The sequence below is a fragment of the Phocoena phocoena genome, chromosome 4, assembly GCF_963924675.1.
Source record: "Phocoena phocoena chromosome 4, mPhoPho1.1, whole genome shotgun sequence".
Lineage (NCBI taxonomy): Eukaryota > Metazoa > Chordata > Mammalia > Artiodactyla > Phocoenidae > Phocoena > Phocoena phocoena.
Window position 1 is genome coordinate 71,001,010 of NC_089222.1, and position 22,836 is coordinate 71,023,845.

Below are 22,836 nucleotides of genomic sequence, written 5' to 3' on the forward strand. Positions count from 1 at the left end.
ATAAAACCTACAGACCATTAATAAAAAAGGACTCTATATATAAAATAGATAACTAATAAGGACCTACTGTATAGCACAGGGAACTCTACTCTGTAATGTAGAGTTCTCTACATTAGTAGTATAATATAGGTCTCTGTAATGACCTATATAGGAAAAGAACCTAAAGAAGAGTGGATATATTATATGTATTGATATATGTATAACTGATTCACTTTGCTGAAACTAACATAACATTATAAATCAACTATACTCCAATTAAATTTTTTTTTAAAAAGTACTCTAACCCAAACATACTATACCCAGGCAAGACATCATTCACCTATCAGAGCAAAGAAAGATATTTCAGGGTATATAAAAGATCAGAGAGCATATCACCCTTCCAACCCATCCAAGGACAATTCTTCAGAAAAATTACAACCAAGCAAGGAAAGAAGCAGAACAGAAATTTTAATATGAAAGAAGAAGTGAAGAGGGAGTGTTGTGAGCGATGAGCTCTCACTTCTACATAAATCTAACTGGTAAAGGATAGATTCTGAGACTGTGTAAAATAAGTGCTAAATAAAAATTTTGAAACAGAAGGGTCATAATGTAAGGGGAATTTTAATAAGTAGTAAACTAACTCAGCAGCACCTAGAAGTTGGGCAGAGGGGCTAAGAAGGGAGAGGGAAAAAGTGATCCAAAAGTCTCTTGGATTGGAGGGTGTGGTAGTGGAGGGGGGTGGAGAAGCTCCAAAGGGGAGGTGAATGTATTCTCGAGTTTCCAACATCAAATTGGGTTCAAGGACAGTGGGATAGGGAGAGAGTGCTTTGGTGGGGCAAGACTGTATCTTGATGCCAGAATTCATAGAGTTAAATGCATCTGACTTTGAGAGCAGAGAAAGGGAAGGCAATACACACTCAAAAATCATGAATGCATTAGGAAATCACTGACTCTCTACTCGGAAGCATTCATTAAGAAACTTCACACATTTCTCTTGCACAATCTTTTCTCACTGCTCTCTTGTTTGTGACTTGGAGTTTGGGAGTGGGAGTAGAAGGGACAGCATTTTTTAATCTCTAGAATTGTAGCGCTCATTGATGGGCCTTCAGTGTATTTTACAGACCATGCTGACTAAGCATTCTTCTTCTCTGAAAATTTAATAATAAATATCAACATCTTTGCATGGCTTATGTCTTCTTATTCAGGTGTTATTTCAAACGTTCCCTCTCAGAAAGGACACCTCGTCTAAAGTAGCTGGTCAAACACACTTTACCACATCACCTGTTTTATGTATCTCATAACACTTATTGGTAGCTGTTTATTCAATTGAATGATTGATTTTCTATCTTAACCCATGTAAAAGGATGCTCAGAGTAATAACTTTGCCTATTTTGCTGTCCAGGTCCAGTGTCTAGAACAGTGTCTGGCCCATAGTTGCAAGTCAACAAGATTTGCTAAATGAGTGAATCTCTGTCTATTTCCACATCAAATTCTTCCTGTTTTCACACACACTTTTTTCTATACCTGTGATCATTACAGTCCTTATCCGGGCTGAGATGAGCTCTTCTAGGGCAGGTTTTGTCTCCTCCTTCAGTCGATTCTCCAAGATCAGCAATCCCAGAAATATCAGGTCTGATTCTACCTGGTCCCTGGAAGTATATGGATGATTGAACAGAAATCACACATTACAGTCTTTCTTACAGGAAGCCAAACAAAAACAAAGTCAGATATCTTTCTCTCAGAGTGGTCCCCACTTACTCATTCACCATTCCTGGGACACTGAATGTGTGCAGAAACTATCCAGAAAGAAAACAGGAGGGGGCACAAGGATATAGAGACTTTTGTTCTGACAGAACTGAAATGAAGAGAGGATGCTTATTAAGGATGAGATTAACTTTAATCTTTGTAGAGAATGAATTAAATGACCACAACGCTGTCTTCCATCTTCTGTGGTGATTTTCATCACCATACCTGTTAACAGCCACCAGAGAGTTCTAGCTCTGGTAGAAAACACCATTAAAAATAAGTGAGGTGAGGCGCCTTCAAGATGGTGGAGGAGTAAGATGTGGAGAACAACTTCCACCGCACAAATCAATCAGAAATACATCTACATGTGGAACATCTACTACAGAACACCTACTGAACGCTGGCAGGAGACCTCAGACATCCCAAAAGGCAAGGAACTCCCCATGTACATGGCCATGTGGCTGACAGGGTCTTGGCGCTCTGGCTGGGTATCAGGCTTGAGCCTCTAAGGTTGGAGAGCCGAGTTCAGGACATTGGTCCACCAGAGACCTCCTGGCCCCATGTAATATCAAACGGTGAAAGCTCTCCCAGAGATCTCCATCTCAACGCAAAGACCCAGCTCCACTCAATGACCAGCAAGGTACAGTGCTGGACACCCTATGCCAAACAACTAGCAAGACAGGAACACAACCCCACCCATTAGCAGAGAAGCTGCCTAAAATCATAATAAGTTCACATACACCCCAAAACACACGACCAGACATGGTCCTGCCCACTAGAATGACAAGATCCAGCCTCATCCACCAGAACACAGGCACTAGTCCCCTCCACCATAAAGCCTACACAACCCACTGAACCAACCTTAGCCACTGGGGACAGACACCAAAAACAACGGGAACAATGAACCTGCAGCCTGAAAGAAGGAGATCCCAAACACAGTAAGTTAAGCAAAATGAGAAGACAGAGAAACACAGATGGAGGAGCAAGGTAAAAACCCACCAGACAAAACAAATGAAGAGGAAATAGGCAGTCTACCTGAAAAATAATTCAGAGTAATGATAGTAAAGTTGATCCCAAATCTTACAAATAGAATGGAGAAAATACAAGAAACGTTTAACAAGGACCTAGAACTAAAGAGCAAATAAACAATGATGAACAACACAATAAATGAAATAAAAAATTATCTAGAAGGAATGGATAGCAGAATAACTGAGGCAGAAGAACGATAAGTGACCTGGAAGATAAAATAGTGGAAATAACTACCACAAAGCAGAATAAAGAAAAAAGAATGAAAAGAATTGAGGACAATCTCAGAGACCACTTGGACAACATTAAACACACCAACATTCAAATTATAGGGGTCCCAGAAGAAGAAGAGAAAAAGAAAGGGATGGAGAAAATATTTGAAGAGATTATAGTTGAAAACTTCCCCAATATGGGTAAGGAAATAGTCAATCAAGTCCAGGAAGGGCAGAGAGTCCCATACAGGATAAATCCAAGGAGAAACATGCCATGATACATATTAATCAAACTATCAAAAATTAAATACAAAGAAAAAATATTAAAAGCAGCAAGAGAAAAGCAACAATTAACATACAAGAAAATCCCCATAAGGTTAACAGCTGATCTTTTAGCAGAAACTCTGCAAGCCAGAAGGGGGTGGCAGGACATATTTAAAGTGATTAAAGGGAAAAACCTACAACCAAGATTATTCTACACAGCAATGATATCATTCAGATTTGAGGGAGAAAATAAAACCTTTACAGATAATCAAAAGCTGAGAATTCAGCACCACCAAACCAGCTTTACAACAAGTGCTAAAAAACTTCTCTAGGCAGAAACACAAAAGAAGGAAAAGACTTAAAATAACAAACCCAAAACAATTAAGAAAGTGGTAATAGGAAAATACATATCGATAACTACCTTAAATGTAAACGGATTAAATGCTCCAACCAAAAGACATAGACTGGCTGAATGGATACAAAAACAAGACCCGTACATATGCTGTCTACAAGAGACTGGCTTCAGACCTAGGGACACATACAGACTGAAAGTGAGGAGATGGAGAAAGGTATTCCATGCAAATGGAAATCAAAAGAAAGCTGGAGTAGCAATTCTCATATCAGACAAAATAGGCTTTAAAATAAAGACTATTACAAGAGACAAAGAAGGACACTATATAATGATCAAGGGAGCAATCCAAGAAGAAGATATAACAATTATAAATATGCAGGCACCCAACATAGGAGCACCTCAATACATAAGGCAAACGCTAACAGCCATAAAAGGGGAAATCGACAGTAACAAAATAATAGTAGGGGACTTAAACACCCCACTTTCACCAATGGACAGATCATCCAAAATTAAAATAAATAAGGAAACACAAGCTTTAAACGACACATTAGATGAGGTGGACTAATTGATATTTATAGGACATTCCATGCAAAAACAACAGAATACACTTTCTTCTCAAGTGCTCATGGAACATTCTCCAGGATAGATCCTATCTTCAGTCACAAAACAAGCCTTGGTAAATTTAAGGAAATTGAAATCATATCAAGTATCTTTTCTGACCACAACACTATGAGACTAGATATCAAGTACAGGAAAAAAATCTGTAAAAAATACAAACACATGGAGGCTAAACAATACACTACTAAATAACCAAGAGATCACTGAAGAAATCAAAGAGGAAATCAAAAAATACCTAGAAGCAAATGACAATGAAGACAGGATGACTCAAAACCTATGGGATGCAGCAAAAACAGTTGTAAGAGGGAAGTTTATGGCAATACAATCCTACCTAAAGAAACAAGAAACATCTCAACTAAACAACCTAACCTTACACCTAAAGCAATTAGAGAAAGAAGAACAAAAAAACCCCAAAGTTAGCAGAAGGAAAGAAATCATAAAGATCAGATCAGAAATAAATGAAAAAGAAATGAAGGAAACAGTAGCAAAGATCAATAAAACTAAAAGCTGGTTCTTTGAGAAGATAAACAAAATTGATAAACCATTAGCCAGACTCATCAAGAAAAAAAGGGACAAGACTCTAATCAACAGAATTAGAAATTAAAAAGGAGAAGTAACAACTGACATGCAGAAATACAAAGGCTCATGAGAGATTACTACAAGCAACTATATGCCAATAAAATGCACAGCATGGAAGAAATGTACAAATTCTTAGAAAAGCACAACCTTCCAAGACTGAATCGGGAAGAAATAGAAAATATAAACAGACCAATCACAAGCACTGAAATGGAAACTGTGATTAAAAATCTTCCAACAAACAAAAGGCCAGGACCAGATGGCATCACAGGCGAATTCTATCAAACATTTAGAGAAGAGCTAACACCTATCCTTCACAAACTGTTCCAAAATATAGCAGAAGGAGAAACACTCCCAAACTCATTCTACAAGGCCACCATCACCCAGATACCAAAACCAAAGATGCCACAAAGAAAGAAAACTACAGGCTAATATCACAGATGAACATACATGCAAAAATCATCAACAAAATACTAGCAAACAGAATCCAACAGCACACTAAAAGGATCATACACCATGATCAAGTGGGGTTTATCACAGGAATGCAAGGATACTTCAAAATATACAAATCAATCAATGTGATACACCATATTAACAAACTGAAGGAGGAAAACCATTGATCATCTCAATAGATATAGAAATACTTTTGACAAATTTCAACACCAGTTTATGATAAAACCCCTCAGAAAGTAGGCACAGAGGGAACTTACCTCAAAATAATAAAGGTCATATATGACAAACCACAGCCAACGTCGTTTTCAATGGTGAAAAACTGAAACCATTTCCTCTAAGATCAGGAACAAGACAAGGTTGCCCATTCTCACCACTATTATTCCACATAGTTTTGGAAGTTTTAGGCACAGCAGTTAGAGAAGAAAAAGAAATAAAAGGAATCCAAATCAGAAAAGAAGTAAAACTGTGACTGTTTTCAGGTGACATGTTACTATACATAGAGAATCCAAAAGATGCTACCAGAAAACTACTAGAGCTAATCAATGAATCTGGTAAAGTAGCAGGACACAAAACTAATGCACAGACTTCCCTGGTGGCGCAGTGGTTGAGAGTCCGCCTGCCAACGCAGGGGAGACGGGTTCATGCCCCAGTCTGGGAAGATCCCACATGTCGCGGAGTGGCTGGGCCCGTGAGCCATGGCCGCTGAGCCTGCGCGTCCGGAGCCTGTGCTCCGCAATGGGAGAGGCCACGACAGTGAGAGGCCCACGTACCGCAAAAAAAAAAAAAAAAAAAAAAAAAACTAATGCCCAGAAAGCTCTTGCATTCCTATATACTAATGATGAAATATCTGAAAGAGAAATTAAAGAAACACTCCCATTTACTCCTGCAACAAAAAGAAAAAAATACCCAGGTATAAACCTACCTAAGAAGACAAAAGACCTGTATGCCGAAAACTATAAGACACTGATGAAAGAAATTAAAGACTATACAAACAGATGGCGAGATATACCATGTTCTTGGATTGGAAGAATCAACATTGTGAAAATGACTATACTACCCAAAGCAATCTACAGATTCAATGCAACCCCTATCAAACTACCAATAGCATTTTTCACAGAACTAGAACAAAACATTTCACAATTTGTATGGAATCACAACAGACCCCGAATAGCCAAAGCAATCTTGAGAAAGAAAAAAGGAGCTGGAGGAATCAGGCTCCCTGATTTCACACTGTACTACAAACTACAATAATCAAGACAGCATGGTACTGGCACAAAAACAGAAATATAGATCAATGGAACAGGATAGAAAGCTCAGAGATAAATCCATGCACGTTTGGTCACCTTATCTTTGATAAAGGAGGCAAGAATGTACATGGAGAAATGACAGCCTCTTCAATAACTGGTGCTGGGAAAACTGGACAGCTACATGTAAAAGAATGAAATTAGAACACTTCCTAACACCATACACAAAAGTAATCTGAAAATGGATTAAAGGCCTAAATGTAAGGCCAGACACTATAAAAGTGTTAGAGGAAAACACTCTAGAGGAAAACACTTAGAGGCAGAACACTCCATGACATAAAACACAGCAAGATCCTTTTGGACCCACCTCCTAGAGAAATGGAAATAAAAACAAAAATAAACAAAGGGACCTAGTGAAACTTAAAAGCTTTTGCACAGCAAAGGGAACCATAAACTAGACGAAAAGACAACCCTCAGAATCGGAGAAAATATTTGCAGATGATGCAACTGACAAAGGATTAATCTCCAAAATATACAAGCAGCTCATGCAGCTCAATATCAAAAAAAAAAAACAACCCAATCCAGAAATGGGCAGAAGACCTAAATAGACTTTTCTCCAAAGAATATATAGATTGCCGACAAACACACAAAAGGATGCTCAACATCGCTAATCATTAGAGAAATGCAAATCAAAACTACAATGAGGCATCACCTCACACCAGTCAGAATGGCCATCATCAAAAAATCTACAAACAATAAATGCTGGAGAGGGTGTGGAGAAAAGGGAACCCTCTTGCACTCTTGGTGGGAATGTAAATTGATACAGCCACTATGGAGAACAGTATGGAGGTTTGTCAAAAAACTAAAAATAGAACTACCATACGACCCAGTAATCCCATTACTGGGCATATACCCTGAGAAAACCATAATTCAAAAAGAGTCATGTACCACAAAGTTCATTGCAGCACTATTTACAATAGCCAGGACATGGAAGCAACCTAAGTGTCCATCGACAGATGAATGGATAAAGAAGATGTGGCACATATATACAATGGAACATTACTCAGCCATAAAAAGAAACAAAATTGAGCTATTTGTAATGAGGTGGATAGACCTAGAGTCTGTCATACAGAGTGAAGTAAGTCAGAAAGAGAAAGACAAATACCGTATGCTAACACATATATATGGAATTTAAGAAAAAAAATGTCATGAAGAACCTAGGGATAAGACAGGAATAAAGACACAGACCTTCTAGAGAATGGACTTGAGGATATGGCGAGGTGGAAAGGTGAGCTGTGACAAAGCACGACAGAGGCATGGACATATATACACTACCAAACGTAAGGTAGATAGCTAGTGGGAAGCAGCCGCATAGCACAGGGATATCAGCTCGGTCTTTTGTGACCACCTGGAGGGGTGGGATGGGGAGGGTGGGAGGGAGGGAGACACAAGAGGGAAGAGATATGGGAACGTATGTATATGTATAACTGATTCACTTTGTTATAAAGCAGAAACTAACACACCATTGTAAAGCAATTATACCCCAATAAAGATGCTAAAAAAAAAAATAAAAAATAATAAAATCCCAAAATAGCTAATTAATTACCAAAAATAATTTAAAACCAAATTTATATTTGGTTCAAAATGGGGGCATGACCACAATTTCAAACCCTCTGAAACATGGGTCGTATTCGTGTATCTGTCTTCACAAAGCTGTACAATCACATCATACTTTACAATTTATACAGCTTTTTCTCATCAGTTCTCCCAGTGTTCACATCAGCTTTGTGATTTAGGCAGAGCAGGGATGACTATATCCCCATTTACTAAGTTCAAAGGCATTTCATGCACACAGATTCAGTCAGCTGTGTTGCTGGGTCCACTGCCCAGTCTGGTGCGTCTTCCCACGAAACCATTCTGCTTTATCAAAATTCCCCCCACCCCATTTACCTCATCAAGGCAGTGGTATGATGGTCCATTTCCAGCTTTTTGTAGGCCAGTCCTATGACCCGGAAGCCCTGTGTCGTGTAAATCTGAAGTTCACTCACAAAACTAGTTGGTACTGTTCAGAAAATAACACAAGATTAGTATGCAATATGAACTCAGCTAGAACTGGGAAAGGAATTCTTTACAAAGAGATCCAACTCTTGCCCAAGAAAACACACCTCTAAAAATGTACACAAACAAGTCAGTGGGAATGTTAAATATTACTACATTGTCACGATCGACCTCTTGGGATCCAGTGAAGCAGAAATGAAAAGGAAGCATTCAAAAAACAAAAAGAAGAAGAAGAATGGGAAAAGTGTATGATTCTTTTTTTCTCCAGTTTAACCATCAAATATTTATTGAGCCTACTATGGGTCAGGAATTAGCTATGCAGAGATTGCACTGCAATTGCCACTCTGAGGATCTTTGTCTAGTAGGGTAACAGCCCGTAGACTAACAGTACAATCGAATGAGATCCTTGCTATGATCCAGGCAGTTACAGCACACTGTGGAAACACTTGGTGCATCTATCAGACAGGGAGGATGTGATTAGATGGAGAAGGGAAAGGGCATTTTGGCTGAGGGAGCACCACGTGCTCAGACACAGGGCCCTGAGACAGCAAACCTTGAAAGTTCATCTCAGGGGGAGCACAGGATGTGAAGATAGGAGTGGTAAGGAAACTCTGGGAAGTTTGATAGGAGTCAGATCATGAAGGCCTTAGATATGGTCCTAAAGGAGATTATCCTGGAGCCTATGAGAAGCAATCAAAGAATGAAAGCAGGAATGTGCTAACATAATTATACTGTGTGACAGAAAAACCAATCTGGTCACAGTGTGAAGGGTGAATTAGAGTAGGGGACACTGGGAGGCAGAGAACAAATTCACCAACTATGAAGTGATCCAGGGGAGGGATGATGAGGGCCTGAGGTGATGGAGTGACAGGGCCATGGATTAGCAATTGACAAGACAGAGGCACTGAGGGAGAGAGAGGAATCCAGGAAGAATCCTAAACTGGGATGGGGGAGTAGTACTTTCATTCACTAAGATGGGAAATAGAGAGAGTGAGAAAGATAAGCTTGGTTCTGGTACCGAGTCTGAGATGCAAGTGAGTCATCCAACTGGTGATGGCCAGTAGGCAACTGGATTCATCGATCAAATGCTGAGGGGACATATGTGGGTTGGAAATACAGATTTGCCCACTGTAATATAAGTCTGTCCACTTACCTGTCTCAGGTTGGCAAAAGCTGGCCACCCTCTCTGGTGCACCTTTCATGAACGCCAGCCAGTCACCCCCCATCTCTTGGACGATGACTGTCATCCTCTGCAGTGCTGATGAGAATGGGAACTGATGCAGGATTGCAATTCCTTCCACTGGGACCTGGGTGAGGGATGGGGAATGGAGAGGGACACACCACATAGCTTCTACCTATTGGAAATTAATTACTCCTTTTCCAATCCTTAGCTTAGCAAATAAGGGAAACAAGGTCTCACCAATTTTCACATGTGGAGTTCAAAGAAGACACATCTCTGAGCTTTCAAAATTGTGGGCCTGCCAGGACTTTCCTTCTGAGTTGGGTTTTGTGGGGTGGAGAGCAGGCAAGGCTTACCTGGCTGGCTGTTTTGCAGGGCTTAACAACCATGGTACATGCCGGTGCGCCCTTGATGTGGAAATCATGCCCGGAAACCACCATTTCCTATTTCAAACAGGATGTTTCATTGTAGAGATTTCTTTCTTGTTCATCCACGAATACTGTGCTCAAACCCTTCCCTTGAGAAAATCTCAAGCCGTCTCAATATATTCTCCTCCCTCAGCTACACGGAGGTGAACCAGACTTAATTCGCCACACACAAAAATAATGCATCGGAAATGCTAGAAACTTGAAGGGCAGACGCTTCTGAATTATTCATGTAATTTCTCCTGCTTTCTCTGCTGGAAGGTGCTGCATAAAGGCTCATTCTCCATTTCTGAAGGACTTAACTTGAAAACACTGAGCGTGAATAGCCCGCACCTTTTTCTCCTGGTTCACTCTCCTGCTCTTCGCTCTCTGTCTAATTTGGATTGATGGTCCCCAGAGTACAGCAGGGCCGGGACTGTGATGTATGTGGTTAATGTTCAGTAAACATTCGGGAATTGCTATAATAAAGACCCTAAATTATAGTCAGAGGAACCTTTTACTCAAAGATGCCAAAATGCTTTATAATCATCTCATTGAGTGGTAGAAAAAAATCTCAGAGAAGAAATTATAATCCCTACTTAAAGGTACAGGAACAGTAACCCAAGAAGGATGGAGAAAGTTACATCAGACTGCTGCAGAACAATGCCCTATTAGCGATGGAAGGGACCCTAAAGATTGTCTCCTTCAGTGGGGCTCACACATGTATCACAGGGGCCTGGAGCTGAACCAGGCTATACGGGGTGGAGGCGGGCTTGTAGCTAAGTAGGTGGGGATGTGTGTTCCCTAAGCTGTGCTTTTACTCCCCATTTTGCTATCTCAACCAGAGTAACTCCAATGATTTGGTTTGTGTAGGATGCTTTTGAATAAAATTTCCTTTTAAGAAAAGATTCCAGCTTTTTTGTTTTCTTTTAGGTGAACCCTGCTGGTCTAATTCAATCCCCTCATTTTAAAGTTATGGAAAACCCCAACAGGAGAGATGACCTCACGAGGTGAAGGAGTCAATCAGAACAGAGCCAAGACTAGAACCGGGAGAGCCGGATTCCTCCTCCTGAACAAGGCCATTTGATCTGAAATCTACTTCAGAGTCTCAACAAAATCCCTCATGGTTTTCCTTTTCATTGTCTAGTCTTAGAGACAAAATTAATACTAAAGTAGTAGGCATAAAACTCCTGGTAACAACGAACTATCCTAAGCACTGGGGACAGTGATGTTTCCTAATCCCCATGTTCTAGATAACTCTGAAACCAGACATGGCTCATAATACAGCTGGAAAGGGTTAGAAAATAATTATATAATAATTATACTAATACTATTGAGCTGGTAATATATTCCAGGCACAGCACCAGGGATTTTTTTTAATGCGTCCTTCCACTTAATCCTCACAATAACCCTAATATGGAAATATACTGTACAGAGGAGAAAACTGGAGCTCAGATGAGTTTGCCCCTCACTGCCATATGTACTCCATATTGGAGACCTCACATTTTTATGAGTATTGAATAGCTATAATAACACCTGGCTTGGTCTGGCATTGAAGAAGCTTCTTAGAATCTTTGCAGAACAGAAGTTTACCCAGGTAGTAGCTTCAAACATTTTGAGGTCCAGTGGGTCTCCATGGATGGTCCCATCCAGGAGGATCAGAGAATGGCAGCTGGCCATGGCTGCAGACAGTGGGCCCCATGGCAAAGCCTCGCCTGAGGCAAAGCTGTGGACTTCCTGGAAGCTAAAGGAGAAAAGGGAAAGGGCTTTAGTCTATTCCTGCAGGCCAGAATGGAGCTTCTAGAGGTGACCATCCTTTTAAAAAATAAGTTGATATACTTTGTTACATTACATATCTACACTCTAACCTCCCCAAATGAATAGTGCTTCATTCATCCATCGTCCTTACATAAGTTCGATGAGCATGAGAAAAAATCCTGAGGTTCTCTCAAGCTCTTTCTTCCCTCTTTTCCTTAACCTCTCTCTGGCACTGATTTAAATCCAGAGGTATAGAAAGAGCTAGAAGTATCACCCTTAGTTCTAAGTGCGTCTACTCCCACCTGAGCTTCCAGACCACTTTATCTCTTATGCTGTGAGACAGAACAGGCTAGCTCATACTATAGCGACTTGTGTATATCTGTGTATCTCCTTCAATCTATGCTTCAGGGCAGGGCTGTCTCTTCCATATCTCTCTCTCCAACATATCTGATTTTTGGTCCACAGTAGATAGTCAACAAATTTAACAGCAAATAAATGAATGAGTTGGTTACTGGAAATCTGAAAGACCATAATGGTAAAGAAATGAAATTTTTTTTTTTTTGCGGTATGCGGGCCTCTCACTATTGTGGCCTCTCCCGTTGCGGAGCACAGGTTCCGGACGCGCAGGCTCAGCGGCCATGGCTCACGGGTCCAGCCGCTCCACGGCATGCGGGATCTTCCCAGACCGGTGCGTCCCCTGCATCGGCAGGCGGACTCTCAACCACTGCACCACCAGGGAAGCCCCAAGAAATGAAATTTTTTAAAGACATTTTGAAAAGGACACGGCATTCTCTTCCACCCTGGCATCTAGGATCTGTATTGCAGCCATCATTACCATTGCTTTCTGTAGAAAGTGCCCTCATCTAAAATCTACCGAGATACAACTCAAACATCATATGCAGGGCTCTTTTACTAACTCAGAGTTGAAGTCATCAAGTTTGGCATTGGGCCTACAAAAGGATGTCCTCTGGACCTTATTGGTCAGTCCCTCCTTACATGTTTAGCACACTGGTTCACAAGGCAGGCCATACTATTTGGTGGACCCTGAGCGGCTGAAGGTGCTTCCTGGATTAAGGCCAAATCTGACTCTTGGAGCCAGTCAGAATCTACTTGTTCCTGCTCCTCCACACGTCAACTTCCTTCAGATCTGTGGCCAGCTTGGCTGTACCCCCTTTAATACTCCCTTCCTCTGGGATTACACAGGATCATCTAGCTGTGCTTCCAATGTGTAGTTTCCAGACCTCTGACCTTCCTAGTTATTGTTTCTTGGAAAATTTGTATTTTTTTACTATTTACCATAGTTTGTCTTAAAACATGGTCTCCAGGATCAGACTATTATCTCTCACGATATGGACCCTGCATTTCCTTCGGTTGCTCTAGCGTTTTGTTCCTGAAAGCATATACATCAGAATGTTAACTCGTAATTCAGCCATATTTCTTCCTGGTTTCCTCATTCAAGCTTCTTTAAGAGCTCAAAAACCTCTCGACTGAGCCTGTTGATCATATCATTATATATTGAAAGATCAAGTTATCTCAGTGGTTACAATATGTCTCTGGTATTTTAGTAAACATCTAAAAGGAAGCAGTCACCATCAATGATTAACACAGATTCTCAAGCTCACGCTGTAAAGCAAACACAGATCAGGAAAAAAGAATCTTATCTTTAAGATGGCACACAAACTGTCTTCCGTATGTAATTCTGAATACACAGTTCTGAGTTTCGGAGGATTGGGCCAGACCTGGTTTGCACAAAAATAAATAGAACCCTCTGTCATCCCTGACCTTGAACTATTATTTGAATGTTTATGACTTATCAGGACCAGGTAGCTCAGGTAGACTTCCAATGACTTTAAAGTACCTGGCACATTAGGCAGGCCCTCTTTGGAAAAGATAAGAATTATTAGAAATGAGCTTACAGTTTACAATAAGATATGTAACAGCGACTAAGTCAGGTGCTGACTTCTTGCTTAGAATTTAATCTGTTTTCTCTTATTCTATCAGTTAAATTTGTCAATTAAAAAAACTTTGGGGGAATTCCCTGGTGGTCCAGTGGTTAAAAATCCACCTTCCAATGCAAGGGACATGGGTCCAATCCCTGGTCAGGGAACTAAGATCCCACATGCCGTGGGGCAGCTAAGACTGAGTGCCGCAACTACTGAGCCGGTGAGCTCTAGAGCCCATGTGCCACAACTAGAGAGCCCACATGCTGGAACTACTGAGCCTGCGCACCACAGCTAGAGAGAAGCCTGCACACCACAACGAACAGCCCGTGTGCCGTGACTAAGACCTGATGCAGCCAAATAAATAAATAAATACTTTAAAAAATTTTTTAAAAACTTTTAATTGCTCTTTTAGTCATTTAGAGCCAACTTTGACCTTTTTGAAGGAGGGAAAGGAGGGAGGGGGAAGGAGAGTGACAGGTTGGATTAATCTATCAATAATCTAAATAGTATATCAATTATTTTTATTTAAATTTGACAAGTCACTTTTAGAAACAGAAAGTTTTAAAAGTTTTGTGAATAAGATGATGTCAATTGAATAAGGAGAAGAGCATTCAAAAGATGGAACTTATTAAGTTCACTTTAAATAAACAATCATTTCTTGTGCATCTACTATGTGTGCCTGCTATAGTGCTATATGGCATTAGGGACACAAATATAAATAAGAAAAAGACTGCTCTCTGAATGCTCACATATGTGAATAAATGCATACATTTTTTATAGACACTGAAACAGGAAAATACTAAAAACAAGAAGACCAGGCATATATCCAAATCTATCTTCAAGAGAAAATGAAAAGAACTTTAGAAAGTTACCACTTGTAACAGCCTCCTTCTATAGACTAAAATGGTTAGAAGCACCAGGATTAATTTTTCAACTCCAGAAATGGGCTTGTTTATAAATAATACATTAATATGAAAATGTGTTAAACATATATAATTAAAACATTTTATAGATAAATCGTATGTCATTTGCATAATGCAGAAGAATCATGATGTACCTTTTATGTATAAGATGCTTTGTGATTTAGGTTGCAAGTATGAGAGGGAACTATTTTCATTAAAAAACAAAACCTGAGGGCTTCCCTGGTGGCGCAGTGGCTGGGAGTCTGCCTGCTGATGCAGGGGACGCGGGTTCGTGCCCCGGTCTGGGAGGATCCCACATGCCGCGGAGCGGCTGGGCCCGTGAGCCACGGCCGCTGAGCCTGCGCGTCCGGAGCCTGTGCTCCGCAACGGGAGAGGCCGCAGCGGTGAGAGGCCCGTGTACCGCAAAAAAAAAAAAAAAAAAAAACCTGAGCTCATGTAGCTCAATATCTAAAAAACAAACAACCCCACCAAAAAATGGGAGGAAGATCTAAGCAGACATTTCTCCAAAAAAGACATACAGATGGCTAAGTGGCACATGAAAAGACGCTCAACATCACTAATTATTAGAGAAATGCAAATCAAAGCTACAATGAGGTATCACCTCACACCGGTTAGAATGGCCATCACCAAAAAATCTACAAACAATAAATGCTGGAGAAGGTGTGGAGAAAATGGAACCCTCCTACCCTGTTGCTGGGGATGTAAATTGATACAGCCACTATGGAGAACAGTACGGAGATTCCTTAAAAAACTAAAAATAGAGCTACCATATAATCCAGCAATCCCATTCCTGGGCATATATCTGGAGAAAACCATAATTCGAAAAGACACATGCACCCCAATGTTCATTGCAGCATTATTTGCAATAGCCAGGTCATGGAAGCAACCTAAATGCCCATCGACAGATGAATGGAAAAAGAAGATGTGGTACATATATACGATGGAATATTATTCAGCCATAAAAAGGAACGAAATTGGGTCATTTGTAGGGACGTAGATGGATCTAGAGACTGTCATACAGAGTGAAGTAAGTCAGAAAGAAAAAAACAAATATTGTATGTTAACGCATATATGTGGTACCTAGAAAAATGGTACAGATGAACTGGTTTGCAGGGCAGAAATTGAGACACAGATGCAGAAAACAAACGTATGGACACCAAGGGGGGAAAGTGGCAGGGGGTGGGGTGGTGGTGTGATGAATTGGGCGATTGGGATTGACATGCATATACTGATGTGTATAAAATGGATGACTAATAAGGACCTGCTGTATAAAAAAATAAATAAAATGAAATTCAAAAGCAAAAAACACAAAAAAATTAATTTAAAAAACCTTGAAATCACCTATACCTCAATTAAAAAAAAAAACCCTCAAAACCTGAATTTGTCATATGTTCGTGTTCTGATCAGGCTGGAAGTTGCAGTGGGGAGAAAAAGCAGGCAGAGAAGCAAACTCAAACAAGAGAGCCCCAGCAGAGGGACATGGAAATCTTTACCACGTTAAGTTGTAAACTGCCAAAACGGAGTCCATTCTGGTCAGAAAAGAGGAGTTTCTGGCAGCCAGAAAGTAGTGTTGCCAGAACTAGAATACCAAGGAAAATGAAGTACACTAGCTGTGGTTCCACAGATGTCCCTCGTCCTGAAATTCAGTGTCTACAGGTCAGGGCAGTGTTCCTCCTAGCACATGGAAAGGCTTCAGTTTGTACAAGGAATGTTACCTCCTTGAAGGACAGTGTCTTGGTACTGTCCAAATGACACACACTGGCCCCGAACTAATATGCTGACAGCAAATCACATTTTAGCAAAGATTTAAATGCAGTGTCAAAACTTGCCCTTCATCTCCTGGGTTCTGGGAGTGTCCCGGGGCTGGGACTGGGGTGCGGGAAATATGCACGTTTTAGTGAGCTTTGGAAGTAGTCAAGAAGAGAAATTAAATGAAGATACTCTGGCAACTACTGCTCACCAAAGCCAGTGCCAAAATCTTTCCATTATTAGTATTCAGGAAGAAAAACAAAGAGTTCTGGGAAAAGAGAAATGACAATGCATTTGGTCCCAAGTACTCACCCACTCCTATCACAGGGCACGACTCCCCAGAGATCCAAGCCGTCCCTTGTTAAGGTACCTGTCTAAACAGAAACAAGAGCTCGGTTGACTCTGAAGATGCAGCAGCCCCACAGTGACACTGATAAGCTATGTTTTAACAGGAAAATACATGTCACAACACATGATCAAGATCAGCTCTTGAAGGAAGGACACAATAAGGTGGGTATCTGGAGTCCTGGGTGGAAGATTTGATGAACTCACAGCAGTTGTGTGACAAGCTGGCACTTAATCTCTTTGAACTTTAGTGTTCTCAGCAATAAAGGGAAGAAAACGGTACCTGCCTTACATATTTCAGAGGCTTGTTTCGAGAATTTAACAGAAGACTGAATGGATGGGACAGTCCTTGGTAAGCCTGCTTTTAAGAGCTATAAAATGGGTGAGTCTCCACAGATAAAGAGAACAGCCTCATGGTTGCCAAGGAGGGGGGCGGTGACGGAGGGATGGATTGGGAGTTTGGGATTAACTGATGCAAACTATTATATATAGGATGGATAAAAAACAGGGTCTTACTGTACAGCACAGGGAAATATATTCAGTATCCTGTGATAAACCGTAATGGAAAAGAATACGAAAAAGAATATATATATGTATAGCTGAGTCACTTTGCTGTACAGCAGAAACTAAACACAACATTGTAAATCAACTATACTTCAGTACAATTTTTTTAAAATGGGTGAGTCCCAGCACTTATAGCAAAAGTTAAAAGTATGTCATCAGAAACAAGTAATGGAAGTAGAATTTTTCACTGTTCTAAAGAAATATTATAGTTTGCTATTTGACATCTATTTGGTAAAAAGGGGTTTGTTGGTATTTTTCTCAGTGCGGTATAGTGATGAAGAGCTTGGACTGGGCCAAAACACCAGCTGTGTGACCTGGGCCAATTATTTAATCCCCCTAAACATCAGAGCCCTTATCAGTAACATGGTCATAATCATATAGGGTTGTTTTAAAAATTAAATGAGACACTACAAAGTGCTTAACTTAATGTCTGGCATAGAGTAAGAGCTGAGAATAATGATAATTGCTCATAATTATTACTTAATTTTTTATTCAAATTCATATCACAATTATCTTTCCCACCCCCTGTTTCGTTTTCCAAGTCCAAGGATAACATGATCCTAGAACCAGAACATCTTTTCTTATGATGCTAGTTTGATCACGAAATAACATTGAGATGGTGGCAAGAGCCATATTAACCTTCTGTTCTTGGTAGATCTCTCTGATATTCAAGTAATTATAAAATACAGCTCCGATCCCATTAATTCTCTGCTCTCAAAAACCTTCACTGTACAGTTTAATGGGTACCGAGTTTCCGTTTGGGAAGAGGGAAGAAGCTCTGGAGATGGATAGTGGTGATGGTTGCACAGAAATGTGAATACACTTAAAGCCACATAAAAATGGTTAAGACGGTAAATTTTATGTTATGCATCTTTTGCCACAATAAAAAATAAATTAAGAAAATGGAAGGCAACAATAAAAAAAGAAGAGAAAACACCTTCAATGGCTCCCCACTGCCTAAAGAGTATGTAAAAATTTCTTAGCCATACATTTGAAGTCTACAACACCCTCTCCTGTTACTAATGTTCTGCTCTGATCAAAATCACACTCTATTGCTCTCCTGACTCCTTGCCCACATTCGCCTGCCTACAATGTCCTCGGGTTTTATATCTTTTCGAATTTTCTGTATATTATGATATTTGACATGTTACAAAATCTCTCTCTCTTTTAAATCTATTTTTAATTGTGAAAACGGTGGTTTACATTATATGTTATAAATAAAATTATATAAGTTTTGTGTGCACGGCATCATAGTTCTACTTCTGTACACCATACAGTGTGCCCACCACCAAAAGTTTAACTTAAGAAACCTTTCTGACGGACAGACTGCCTCCTTGGGGCTAGCCAATTCTTAGAGATAACCAGCCAACAGCATGTCTTTGATATGCAAACTAACCAGTAAGGAGTCATACCTTCTCTATCTGACCAGATTCCCCAGGAAACAGTCTCTCTGAATTAATCAACCCAGCGCCAGCTACAAGACAACTAAAGACCATTCCTATAGCCCAAAGCCCACCAAAATCATTCACACTAGCCAATTGTCAGCTGTGTACCCTGCTCTGTCTTGCCCTTCCTGCAGAAACTCCTATAAAGGCCATAACCCAAGCACTCCCCTCACTCCTGCTTTGCTTCCTGATCAAAATCTGGCATTCCTCCTGGGGCCTTGCCTGGTGAGACACGGCTCTTCTGTGTAGGGGAACTGTGAGTAACATTAAACTTTTCTTTCAATGGCATCGACCTCTGCCTGTGGTCACTTAGTCACCTTTATAAATTAAGACCCAGGGACAAAACAGTCCTTCATTTCCATCTTACCCTCTTACAGCTCTCACCTTCATGCCAGCACACGTGTATATAGACAAAAAGAATATATTCAGGAGAAGGTAGAATAAGAAGCTGATGGGGAGTAACTGGCATGGGATCAAGGATTATTTTAAGCAATACACTGCAGATGGGAAAATATAGTAAGGGATTGACTGGGGATTTATTTTAACCAAGTCTCATAGTAAGACACAGCTGAATAAACTCTTCCTTTTTTATTCATTCATTAATTCAATGAATATTTACTGAACACTGACTGTGTGCCAGGTAACGGTCCTAGCATTAGGGATACAGTAGTAACCGTAATAAAAGTCTTAAATTTTGTTCTTTGCATGAGGGTATTGACTACAGAGGGACAGAATGTTATTTTAATTCATTGTGTTTCATAGAATATTAGAGGTGGAAGAATCCTAAAATATTCACCTATTCCGTCTCTACTCTTCCTTCTCTAAACCCTAGAATCTGAGAGCTCAAGAGATGTATCTGTCCTAGATCACACATCCAACCAGAGACAAAATGAAGTCAGGTACCCAGTACCCACATCTAATGTTTCCTGCCTCACAAGAGTGTAAAGTACCTGTGCATGATGACAATGATAATAAAAATGTCACTGAGGATAAGAATGAAACACACATACCTTGTCAAAGCAGACAAGGTTTAACTGTCCACATACATTAATCCTCTGGGGGCTAATACAAAAGATGCCTCTCTTCTTCAGCCTCCGCTGGGCATAGATAATGCCTGTGGTCAGGGCAGCAGGTAGAGCGGGAGGAACCGCAATTGTGATGACATCAAGGGCTTTCTTCACCACCTCCTCCGGAGGTTCCTGGGAAGATAAAGTCCCTCTTTAGCTATTACAGATAAATCAACCATGAACACTTTTATGCATATGACTTTTTTCTTCCTTTTTGTTTACTTCTTTAGGTCAAATTCCTAGAAATGATGTGAGTGGGCCAAACGTGGTTTAAAGGGTATGAACATGTTTAGGGCTCTCAATAGATTTTGCCAAAGTGTAATGAAAAAGCTTGTAACAGTTCATACTGCTACCAGCGGAGAACAGTGTACCAGTTTGCCATGATCTCACCAACAGTGGGTTTTATTTTAAATTCCTCGTTTAACAGCTATAAAATACTACACTATTGGAATAAACATCCTCAGATTGAAGATGAAAAAATAGTGTAAGGAAAAGTCCAAGAGTAGAGGCATGCTGATATCTCAATAAACAAACTGTTTTATCCCACTAGATCTGATGGCTATTACGGATCAATTGGCAAATTGGCAAATCCAATAGATTCTTTAAATTTCACATCTTATTGGCCTATCTGCTGCATTGGTGATCAATTGCTTATATTGGGCATCTGGGAGTATATAAGCAGGTTTCCGTGTTTGGCTTTGCTTTCCCAGGTTTGAAAACTGTGACTTATATTAAGGTCAACATGGAGAGCATAAATTATAGATGAGTGTACGTGTGCATGTAGTAAAAGAACAAAAGCTGTTTACCCCACTGAGCACATAGACGCACAAAGTATAGATCATCCCGATGGTGGCTGTCCCTACGAGGCACAGGAGGAACCTGATGGCATCCCTGTAGAGCTTAAAATTCATCGGCTTCGGGTACAGAATAGACCTCACGAGGTCCCCCTTTGCAGTGTTGAATCCTGAAGCAGCAAACACACACCTCATACTCTCAGGATGACATATACTACTGTTAGTGCTCTTCTAATCCTCAACACAGCCTTCGTTTTCTCTAGAGATACTTAAACAGTGCTTAAGCCCAAATGCAATTAAAGGATAATTGGCCAAATACCTAAGTGCTAGAATGGATATACCTTAGCTCTTTCAGAGACTATTCCTCTCTCGCTTTCCTTCCTTATACTTTTAATTTCAATGCATCCCAGAGATAGGAAAGCACCGTATGGGGGCAGAGCACAGCTTTTCCAAATACAGCTTCATTTTAAGGAAAGGATTTGTAAGTGTGCATGGACACGCGCACACACACACACACACACACACACACACACATGCACAGAACACCTGAGTTTAAATTAAATGGCCCAGTAAATGCAGATGGATTCAATTTCTAATACTTTTCATCATCAAGTTTTCAGTTTCTAGTCCTGCCTGGAAAGAAGTTGAGATTAGTTCTTTGGGTTAGAATACCTAAGTTCTAGGTCCAGCTCTGTCAGTGAGTGGCTGTGTGATTCTTTTTAAACTTCACTTGAATTGTGCAGGCCCCAGCCTATTCATGTACAAAATGAGGACAGGCATCTTTGTTCTGATAATTTGATATGTGGAAATAGTTTATAAATTACAAAGCATATGAATAATAATTGTTGTCATCAATGTTATTATTTTTACTGAAAGGTATAGGCCATAGCTCAATTCACATTTTAAATATCTCTATTTACATATATGGGGTCTGTCATCTAAAGACTGCTCCTTACCTAATTCATTTAAGGCACTAGACATATTGAGCGAAAATATTTCATCAAAATAATAAAATGAAGGAGATGCTAACTAACCTGTCTGCAGTACTACTGCTTTCACGGTGCCAGAGCAAGCCCCCCTGGCCTGGATAACCTCTGTTCCACAGAAGAGGACATGCCGTTTGTAATCCGCTTCACTCTGTGTTTTCCAGGGCACAGAGCTATCCATCTTAGGTAATGGAGTTTTAGTGACCGGAATACTTTCTCCTACAGAAAACAAGCATCTCATTTTGTGAGGTGGGAGGCCTTCACTCACTTAAACATGCAAATGCTAACTCATCACACAGCAGGCATTTTTGGAGGCTGCCATGTGGTAGGAACAACCCTTGGTATAGGGGATACAAGGAGAAACATAGTTCTTGTTAAGAGGTTTGTAGTCCAGAGGGGGAAACAGCCATGGAAACAAATAAGTATAATGTCATATTATAAATACTATGAGCATTGTAAAATGAAACAGAGATGCTGAAATAGACTGGAAATAAAGATTTAGGGAATAGCAAGTTGTGGGGTCTGGGAAATGAGAGGCCGTGAGAGCTATGTAGGAGCCAAAGCGTGGAAGGCCCTGCATGCACATACTTAAGTGTTTAAATGGTTTTCTATAGGCATTGGGGGCAGGAGGGAAATAGGGAGATATTCAGCTGTTTGATTCAGGAGAGTACTATGACATTTACGTACAAAGAGAGTGTACTCTGTCTGCAGTACAGGGAATGAATTGAAGTCTGATGAGGTTGGAGGCTGGATATCCAGTTGAGAAAAAAAATCACAAGAGTCCTGCTTAAAGAGGACAAGGTCTGAACTATGGCAACTGGCAGTAGGAGTAGAAAAGAGGCACTGGTTTTGAGAAATAAGAAATTGAGCAGCTACAAAACTTGGGGAGATTTTTATATTGGCAGATCATAGGGACAGAGGAATTCTAAATGGCTTCCTGGTTTCTGACTCGGAAGAAAGAGCAGAGGGTAGCATTAATCAGCAACACAGGGATTATAGGAGGAAGGAGGAAGGAATTGCCTTTCGGTCCCTGATTTGGAGATGCCTTATGGAATGACCATGTCGAGATGCTTTGTAGGCAGTTAGATATTTATTTGGGTCTGGAGCTCAGGGGAGAGGCCTTGACCAGAGATATTTAGTCACAGGTCAT

At 40.3% G+C, this 22,836-nt stretch overlaps 1 protein-coding gene across 1 annotated transcript in view; it reads right to left on the reverse strand.

Annotated features, from left to right (window-relative positions):
- The window catches only part of ATP13A4 (ATPase 13A4), a 100,956-nt gene that overhangs the window by 28,222 nt on the left and 49,898 nt on the right, over positions 1 to 22,836 (reverse strand). Inside the window, exons 9-17 of the mRNA XM_065875838.1 lie at positions 21,735 to 21,905; positions 20,713 to 20,870; positions 19,850 to 20,038; positions 16,798 to 16,859; positions 11,706 to 11,856; positions 10,065 to 10,151; positions 9,682 to 9,835; positions 8,421 to 8,532; positions 1,504 to 1,628 (exon numbers count right to left, since the gene is read on the reverse strand). Of these exons, the coding sequence (XP_065731910.1) occupies positions 1,504 to 1,628; positions 8,421 to 8,532; positions 9,682 to 9,835; positions 10,065 to 10,151; positions 11,706 to 11,856; positions 16,798 to 16,859; positions 19,850 to 20,038; positions 20,713 to 20,870; positions 21,735 to 21,905 (1,209 nt within the window). The remainder of the gene's footprint in view (positions 1 to 1,503; positions 1,629 to 8,420; positions 8,533 to 9,681; positions 9,836 to 10,064; positions 10,152 to 11,705; positions 11,857 to 16,797; positions 16,860 to 19,849; positions 20,039 to 20,712; positions 20,871 to 21,734; positions 21,906 to 22,836) is intronic.